At 69.7% G+C, this 9,130-nt stretch overlaps 1 protein-coding gene across 7 annotated transcripts; it reads left to right on the top strand.

Moving 5' to 3' along the window:
- Positions 1–71: 71 nt before the first annotated feature.
- AJM1 (apical junction component 1 homolog) lies at positions 72–8,470 on the top strand. Of its 7 annotated transcripts, none has more exons than XM_058693480.1 (3): positions 72–1,504; positions 3,231–3,314; positions 3,390–8,470. In XM_058693480.1, exon 3 carries the CDS (start codon positions 3,449–3,451, stop codon positions 6,395–6,397), a length of 2,949 nt encoding a protein of 982 aa, XP_058549463.1. In that variant the 5' UTR covers positions 72–1,504; positions 3,231–3,314; positions 3,390–3,448; the 3' UTR covers positions 6,398–8,470. The 7 variants fall into 7 exon arrangements, with proteins under 7 accessions (XP_058549463.1, XP_058549464.1, XP_058549461.1 ...); XM_058693483.1 differs by lacking the exon at positions 72–1,504 and adding an exon at positions 1,523–2,014; XM_058693481.1 differs by lacking the exon at positions 3,231–3,314.
- The last annotated feature ends 660 nt before the right edge of the window (positions 8,471–9,130 follow it).

Genomic DNA, 9,130 nt, shown 5'->3' with positions numbered 1-9,130 from the left:
CCGCCCCGCCTGTCCCGGGTGGCCCTGGGTTGGTGGGCAGGTCCTAAGTCCCCCCCCCCCCCCCCCCCCGCCCCCAACCCATCGGAGGCCTTCTGGCACCACGTGGCCCAGGGAGCTGACCTGCAGGAGACTTCCCGGCAGGCCCGGCCCCACGTGTGCCCCGTCTTGTGCAGGCTGGCCAATGCAGCCATTGTCCTTCACGCCGGTCCCAGCCCCCCCCCCCCCCAGGCCAGGGCTGGGCGGCTGCACCCAGGAACACCCGAGGGCCTCTGGCCTGCCGAGGGCAAGCGTGCATCTGCTCTGCCGGCCTCTGGAAGGCACTGTCCTGTCCCAGCCACCGTTCTGCCTCTAGCCCTGCTGCTCCCTGCATACCCCGGCCCCTCTAGCTGCCAGCAGCGCCCACCCCCCACCCCACGGTTGCCATGAGAACCAGACACACAGAGGGAGGCGGGGGTGGTAGCCAGGCCATCCCCCTTTCGGTCTGGAAAGCCTCCCCTTCCCCAGTTCCTGTGCCTAGACTAGTCGGTTTCTCACCCTGGAGGCTGCAGGCAGGGGCTGGGGACCAGGCACCAAGCTGACGTGGTAAGGACTTCCTTCAGCCCACAGCCTACAAGATCTCCTGTCCTCGTGGAGCCCAGTAAATGTGCGGATCAGGCTGACACGAAATGAACTTGCCCAGGGCCCTGGATCTAATGGACCTATGCGGGGCAGGTCTTGGCCTTTGGAGCCAAGGGCATCCATGACTCAACCCTCCGCAGTTGGACGGTTCCCCAGCTCAGCATCTGGTTTGGGAGGGGCTGGTGGGACTGGAGAATGGAGATCACCACGTGGTTTGTAAGTGGCCCACGTGCAAACCTGCCCAGGGCAGTGACAGTCCTCCACGCACCTCGACTCTGATCCCAGGGAGCCTAGGAGCGTGCCCCTGCCCTGTAGAGCCCCAGCAGCCTGGGGACAGGAGGGCTGCAGGCCCCACTCAGCCGTGCCCATCTGGCCCCAGGAACCTTCAGAGCTTGGCACCTCCGGCCTGGCAGAGCGGAGCAGGGCCCAGCGGGGCTGGGAGCAGCCCATCTGCTCCTGTGAGGCCTCAGCGGAGGTGTGAATTCCGGAGCTTGGGGCTCCTCCAGGGTCCTGCTCCGAGGCCACCGCCAAGCCACCAGGTGCCCCCGGGGTGGGGGCTGGCGGGACCGGCAGGCTGCTCCCTGCCTGTGGGTACCCCGGTTGGAGCCCAGGCCCGCACCCTGAGAACGAGGGAGCGCTTTTCAGCTGGCGCTCGGCACAGCCCAACCAACTGCCAGCAGGCCACACGGGTCCCAGGCCCACCGCACGGCCCCTTTAAATGCGGCCCCGCCGGCCGCCGCCAGGGGCAGCACTGAGCAGCCGGCGGCCTCCGCGCCGCTGCCTCGAAGCTTCTGCCGGTGCCGGGGACGCCGCGGAGCGGAGAAGGCGGAGCGGGCGCAGGCCTGCGCAGCCCACCGGGCGCGCGCGGCGGGGAAGCAGCGCCCAGGTAAGGGATCGGGGGCCGCTGCCCCGCGGGCCCTGTCATGGGGGGGGCACCCGCAAGGATGGGGTCCTACTTCAGAGCTACACCGGCGGGTCCTCACTCCGGGCGATCGGGGCGGGGGGCAGGGCTGGGCCGCGGGGAGACCCGCGGGAGGGGTGCGTTAGGCCTGGGGCCCCTGCAAGGACCGACTGCCCCCGTGCCCACGGGGAGGGATGTCACCCAGCCCAGCTCCATCCTTACCGCCGCAGAGGCGAAGCGGAGCTGTCACCTCCCTGGGGCGGAGCTTCATGCCCTGTCATCGGACCCCCAATTCCAGCCTGGCTTTGAGCTTAAGATGGAAGGGGGTGGGAAGGGGACAGTCCTATGAGCAGGGACAGAATTGGGGTGGGTGCAAGGCTGCGATGGGACGGGCCGCTGGGACTTCATGACCCTGACCCAGAAGGGCAGCCCTGCCGGCAGAAAGCCCCTGGCACACCTGGGACACAGGGTCGGCCTGACCAGAGACCCTGGCAGGTGAGCCCCCCCCCCCGCCCCCCGCCCCGGGCTTCCCCCAGCTCGGCCAGGAGCACGCTTCCCCAGCCCGTGTGAGGTGGGGGCCCTGTCAGCACCGTCTGAGACCCTACACAACCTGTCCAGGCCCCGGGTACCACAGAGGGGCCGGTGGCCCAAGTCTCAGCATGAGCCCAGTGCAGAGGGGTGGACCCCCGCCCAGCCCCCATTGCGGGGGCAGCAGAACCCCAGGTTGCCATGGAGCCTTCCTGAGCTGCTGTGGAGAGGGCTCTCTCCTGAGAAGCAGTGAAGGGGGGGGGGGGGGCTTTACCCGCCCACCACCCTGCCTCCCCTGCTTGCGGCCTCCTGGCCCCATGCTGCTCTGGGGAAGAGGGGCGGCCCTGAGCGGGTGGCTCCCGCCCCCACATGGTCCCTGCGGCCGGCACCGGTTTCTGAGCTGCAGAGCACAGGCCGCAAAGCTGGGGTGGCTGCTCCCCGGGCCTTGTCACGACGGCCCCAACAAGCTTAATGGGTTCCAACCACCCTAAGACACCAGGGATCAAAAGAGGTTTCTGCAAGGGAAAGGGGGCTTTAGGGCCAAGGGATGTTCTTTGTGGCGTGTGCTGGCCTGGGCCACACAGAAGGGCGAGGGTGGGGCAGGCCAGTCCGTCAGCCTAGGGGCGGTGCCTGGACCTGATGGGGCCATCTCCATGTCTGCTGGGGCCTCAGGACTGGGGCTGGTTCCGGGGACTGTTCCCAGGGCAGCCACCACTGCCGTACTGGGGGAGGGTCTCCATGTCCCACCCGGTCAGCAGGTGGCCAGGGAGACTCAGCAACTTTGTCACGGTCCAGGGACTCCCCCTCAGACCACACCATCAGAGGGCTTGCCCTGCACTGGGCGTGAGGACGGGGCTTAAGTCACCCATGAGTGTTGTGAGGCAAACACCCATAAAGAAATTTGTAAATAAGGTTTCGAAGGAGCCTACCGTCATCCCAGCTGGGAACACACCCCCGTTCTTCCTGCCCCAGGACACGGCTTCTACCCAAACCTGCCGATGGTAGTGGGGGGAGGGGGAGGCCCCCTGGGGGCACGGGCCTGGCAGCAGGAGCTCGGGAACCACAGCGACGGCCATTGCCTTTCTGCCTGATTGGCTACACCCCAGCAGAAAGTGGCCCAGAAAGGGTGGCCCGGGGCAGGGGACAGACCCTGAGTAGCTGGACGGCTGGGTTCCTCCCGCAGGTGCTTCTGACGCCGGCATGGAGCAAGTGCCTGGGGCCTCGGCCACCGCGGGCAGCCAGGACTGCTCCGCCCACTGGGTCCCAGGTAAGTCAGGCCAGCGTAGGGGTGTAGCCAGCTCTGGGCTGCAGAGGGGTCACCCTGACCCGCATCTCCCACCAGGGCAAAAGCCCGGAAAGGCAGAGTGAGCTGCGACCGCCAGCCTGGGGACCTCTTTTAAAATGACCCGCACGGACCCGCCGGACCTGTTGGTGTCGACCGTGTACCAGGACATCAAGGTGGCGGCCCCCGGGCCCGCGTCGCGGCGCCCGCCATGTGAGCGCCCCGTGCCCCCGCCAGCTGCGCCCGCGCCTTTCAACAAGCGCCACTGTCGCAGCTTCGACTTCCTGGAGGCGCTGGACGGGGAGGCCATGGAGGCCCGACCCGAGCCGCCGCCCCCGGAGCCGGCCGCGCCGCGCGCCCGGCCCCGCGATGGCGAGCCCCGGCGCCGCGCCCGCTCCAAGAGCGCGCCCCGCGCGACCCCGGGCCTGGCGCCCGCGCCCGCCTCGCCGCCGGTGCTGCCTCGCCGAGGCCGGGAGGCCCAACGGACAGCGCGGGGCGAGGCATCGCCGCATCGGGAGCCCGCGTACCCGGCGCTGCGCGCGCTCGCCAATGAATTGCACCCCATCAAGCTGCAGCCGCAGCGGGGCGGCCCCGGCCGCATCGCGCCCCTCTGCGCCGCCACGGGCCGCTGCGCGCCCCCCGAGCCGCCCGCCGGGCCTGCACCCCACGTCCGCTGCCGCCTGGACATCAAGCCTGACGACGCGGTGCTGCAACACACCGCCCGGGGCTCGCGGTCCTGCGGGCCCGCGGAGACCATGCCCTGGGCACGCCCTGCCCCGCAGCTCCACGGCCTCACGGTGCCCGGACCTCGCCACGTGGCGCTGTCGCGCACCCCCACCCCCAGTGACACGTACTGCGCGGATCCGCGAGCGCTGTACTGCGACGGTCCCCTGCCCGGGCCCCGGGACTATACGGAGCGCCGAAGTCTGCCCTTCACCACGCCGCCGGGTCCCACCCAATTCTTCTACACCGAGGAGCCCGAGAGCCACGCTGGTGGCTTTACGGCCAGCCCTGGGCTGCCCTTCGACGGCTACTATGCCAGGCCCTTCCCGTCGGAGGAGCCCCCTGTGCCCAGCCCAAGGCGCGGCGGCGGCGGCGGCTACTACGCAGGTGAAGTGCGCACCTTCCCGGTCCAGGAGCCGCCCTCCCGTTCCTACTATGGGGAGGCCGCTCGAGCCTACGGCCCGCCCTACGGCCCGCCCTGTGGCCCCCGCTATGTTCCCGAGGAGCCGCCGCGGGCCCACCCCGCTCTCCGCCCCTTTTACACAGAGGACTTCGGGCGGTACCGCGATCGCGACGTTCTAGCTCGGACTTACCCACACCCACGAGGCAGCCCCGCCTGGGGTGACTGGGGCCTGCGGCCTTACCGCACCCTGCAGGTGGTGCCTCCCCCGGACCCTGGCCCATTGCTCGCCTCTTGGCACGGCGGCACCGGCACCAGCCCGCCCCGGTTGGTCACTGACAGCCGCCACTACTCGCGCTCCTGGGACAACATCCTGGCGCCGGGGCCGCGCCGGGAGGACCCCCTGGGCCGCGGCCGCAGCTACGAAAACCTGCTGGGGCGAGAGGCGCGGGAGCCGCGAGGCGCATCCCCCGAAGGCCGGCGCCCGCCCGTCGTCGTGAACCTCTCCACCTCGCCCAGACGCTATGCGGCGCTGTCTCTGTCCGAGACGTCGCTGTCGGAGAAGGGCCGCGCGGGCGAGGGCCCGGGCCGCAACTGGTATGTCACGCCTGAGATCACCATCACCGACAACGACCTGCGAGCCGGGGAGCGACCGCCAGCCAGGGCCTGGGAGCTGCCGGGAGGGCGACCCCGGCCGTCTCCGCCCGCCGCCCCAGATGGGCCCACTGGTGGCCGCCAGCGAAGCCTCGAGCAACTGGACGAGCTCATCACCGACCTGGTCATCGACTCTCGGCCCCCCGCGGGCCAAGCCCCGGAGCCCGCGGCCGATGGACTGGGCCGCCAGCTGCGCCGCCTGCTGGACTCCAGGCCCGCGGGCTCCGGGGCACCCGCGCTGGCGCCGCGCTCGCCACCCGCGTCCGCCGGCAGCGCCGAGGAGCCGGCCGGCCAGGGGCAGGCTGCCGACGCGTCCCCGGAGCCCAGCGCCGACGAGGACGACCTGATGACGTGCTCCAACGCACGCTGCCGGCGCACCGAGACCATGTTCAACGCCTGCCTCTACTTCAAGTCCTGCCACAGCTGCTACACCTACTACTGCTCGCGCCTGTGTCGCCGCGAAGACTGGGACGCGCACAAGGCACGCTGCGTGTACGGCCGCGTGGGCAGCGTGTGCCGCCACGTGCTGCAGTTCTGCCGCGACAGCGGCCCCGTTCACCGCGCCTTCTCGCGCATCGCGCGTGTCGGCTTCTTGTCGCGCGGTCGCGGCGTGCTCTTCCTGGGCTTCCCGAGCCCTGGCTCTGCAGACAACTTCCTGCGCTTCGGCCTCGAGGGGCTGCTGCTGTCGCCCACCTACCTGTCGCTGCGCGAGCTGGCCACGCACGCGGCGCCCCTGGGCAGCTACGCGCGCGAGCTGGCCGCCGCCGGGCGCCTCTACGAGCCGGCCGAGTGCTTCTTGCTCAGTGTGTCGGTGGCCGTGGGCCCCGGCGCCACGCCCCCCGGCACCTCCGCCCGGCCCGCCCCCGCACCGCGCAGCCCCGGGCCCACGGTGCGTAAGTTCGCCAAGGTGGCGTTGGCGGCCGGCAGCCCGGCTCGACCGCCCCCGGCTCGAGGTCGCGAGGCCGACATGGAGACGCTGATCCTGACTCCGCCGCCAGGCACCGCAGGCCTGGACCAAGAAGGCGAGGCAGGCCGGCGCGCGCGCGAGGTGGCCTTCATCCACATCCAGCGCGAGCTGCGGCTGCGCGGCGTCTTCCTGCGCCACGAGTTCCCGCGCGTCTACGAACAGCTCTGCGAGTTCGTCGAGGCCAACCGGCGCTTCACGCCCACCACCATCTACCCCACGGACCGGCGCACCGGCCGCCCCTTCATGTGCATGATCATGGCTGCCTCCGAGCCGCGCGCACTCGACTGGGTGGCCAGCGCCAACCTGCTGGACGACATCATGTGAGCGGTGGGGTCACCCCCGGCCTCCGCCCAGCCCGCTCAAACCCCGCCCAGTCCACATTGGGCCCACCCCCGGGCTCCACCCAGCCCGCTCAGGCCCCGCCCAGTCCACGTTGGGTCCACCTCCGGGCTCCGCCCAGCCCGCTCAGGCCCCCGGCCAGTCCACATTGGGCCCACCCCCCCCGGGCTCCGCCCAGCCCGCTCAGGCCCCGCCCAGTCCACATTGGGCCCACACACCCCCTCCGGGCTCCACCCAGTCCACACTGGGCCCACCCCTGGGCTCCGCCCAGCCCATTCCACATTGGGGCCTCCCCGGGCTCCGCCCAGTCCGCCTAGGGCCCACCCCCGAGCTCTGCTCCGCCTACTCAAGACACCGACCAGTCCACCCAAGGCCCACCCGGAGCCCCACACAGCCCTCTCTGGGCCTGCGCAGTCCACCTAGGGCCCACCCCCAAGCTTTGCCTGCCCACCCAGACCCCGCGCAGCCCACCAGGAGCCCAGCCCAATCCCTCAGGCCAGGCCGTGCTCCTCTCGTCTTTCTTCTGTTTGCCACAAGCTCTGCCCAGGTCCCGCCCCATTGAGTTCGCCACAGGCCCCGCCTTTCATTCCCCCTCCTCCGGCTCCCAGCTCCCAGCCAGCCCTGGGGCCTCCCGGGAGGTCGGTCCTCAGCCGCTTGGTGCTCCCCGCTGGGAGGCGGGGTGGGCCTGAGGACCGCCCGACCCTGCCTTCACGCGGAGGGGTCACTACTGCAGACCCCACCGCGAAGATCCGGTCAGTCCATTTCCTGACGTCCGCAAAGCCTCCCTGCAACCTCCCCAACCCTGGTTCGCCCTGATCCAGGAGCCCCGGTTGCCCAAAGCCTCGTCCCGTCGCTTCAACGGTCCCCCGACCCGCCTTCTGTGGTTTAGGGTGCATCCTGCTCAGAGGCCTTTCCTCTCTGGCGGACACCCTGATTAGTCCCAGTGTGTTCGTGTCCCGAGATGACAAGGCTGGAGGGGGCCCCAGCAAGATAAGAGCACGGCTGGACCCTGAGGCCGCACACTGGCGACGGAGTCCACACATTGGCGACGCTACCCGCCCTCCGGTCCTCTCACCTCCAGCCGCCCTAACATGGGTCCTACAGGAGGGTTTGGAACAAGCAGCAGTGGAGGGGGATAGTCGGAGGTCTTCAACCAAGGCACAACACACCCAGACAGAGAGAGGGGCCTGGGCGGGGTGGGCGGGAGGATGTGGGTGGGGGCGCTGGCAGGATCCGGCCCAGAGCTGAGAGGTGAGGAGTCCTAGCTGTGTGTGAGTCGGCTGCCGGCCCACACGGACAGAAGGCCCCCTAGGTGGGTGCCAGAACAGAGAGGGGGTGAAACCGGCAGCGCAGGCCCTAACCTCACAGGGAGGAGGGAAGCAAATGCAGAGGGCGGATGAACAGGAGGAACCACACATGCCCAGAAGGGGCTCGTACCCACTAACGTAGGGAGGACAAAAAGATTGGACTGCGGGGAAAGGGTGTCGGAGTGAGCCAGTTGATCAGGGCAGGGGACGACTGGAGGTGTGGGGGCTTGACTACACGAACATCCCGCGTGTGCTCGCTCTGGCCTTGCCCTGTGCTGAGGCCTGGAGACCCGAGGCAGGGGACTGGGCTCTGTTCCCAGGAGCACACACTCATTGGCCCACAGCCCTAGCTCCATAAGGACAGAGTGAGAGGGGACCAGGCCGGCCTGGCAAGCTCCTCCTGGGGCTCCCAGCACTCCCTAACGGGGCCAGGAGAGGACATCAATTGAATTGTGAACGTCCCCCACACCTCTGTTCCCGGCTCTCCTTCCGTGCCATGCACCCTAGCCCATCCCACAACGTCTGCGCGCCAACCTTGGCCTATCAGCCTAGCGCGTTTGCATCGGCCACGCGCCCCGCTTGCCCTACCCGCCTTCGTGGCCTCCCAAGTCCAGCCGCCATGCCCCCTGCCCTAGGGCCTCAGCTTTCAGCCCCACGCCTGAGGGCCGGCTGGCCAGGAATGATCCTGGCTGGACTGGGATTATTTCCAGGGGGCGAATGCTTTCAAACCAAGTAAAACAACTCGAATGTAGCCATTGCTTCCTCCTTGATGGCGGGGCGGGGGCGGTCCGTGGGTGGGACTGGTGGGACTGGGAGAAAGGCCCTTGACCACGCTGAGCTGGGCAGGCGCGGGAGGGAAGGGAAGAGGGCCTTGAGGCCTTGGGACGCCTTGGGACGCCTTGGGAGGGAGGGGGAGGCCTCGGGACGCGGTGGGGGGCAGGGAGGGAGGCCTTGGGACGAGGTGAGAGGAGGGAGAGGGAGGCCCTGGGACGTGGTGGGGGACAGGGAGGGAGGCCTTGGGACGCCTTGGGAGGGAGGGGGAGGCCTCGGGACGCGGTGGGGGGCAGGGAGGGAGGCCTTGGGACGAGGTGAGAGGAGGGAGAGGGAGGCCCTGGGACGCGGTGGGGGACAGGGAGGGAGGCCTTGGAACGCGCGTTGGGAAGGCGGACGGGGAGGTCTTGGGACGCGGTGGGGGAGGGGTCGGGACGGGCGCTTGTCGCTTGGGCCTCATGAGCCGCCCAGCCCCTCTAAAGGAGCCTGCCACCGTTCCCGCTACCCACTCCGCCTCCCAGTCCCCACTAAAAAAGAACTGTTAAGTTAGCTTGATTTAATCACCGCCCACTCCCGGGTCCCTGTTCCCCTTTAAGCGGGACCGGCGTGGCCTCAGAGTGGCAAGGAGCTAGGTTGCCAT

The sequence above is a fragment of the Neofelis nebulosa genome, chromosome 12 (genome assembly GCF_028018385.1).
Source record: "Neofelis nebulosa isolate mNeoNeb1 chromosome 12, mNeoNeb1.pri, whole genome shotgun sequence".
NCBI lineage: Eukaryota > Metazoa > Chordata > Mammalia > Carnivora > Felidae > Neofelis > Neofelis nebulosa.
The sequence above is the reverse complement of the archived record's forward strand: the minus strand, read 5'-3'. Positions and strand labels throughout refer to the sequence as shown.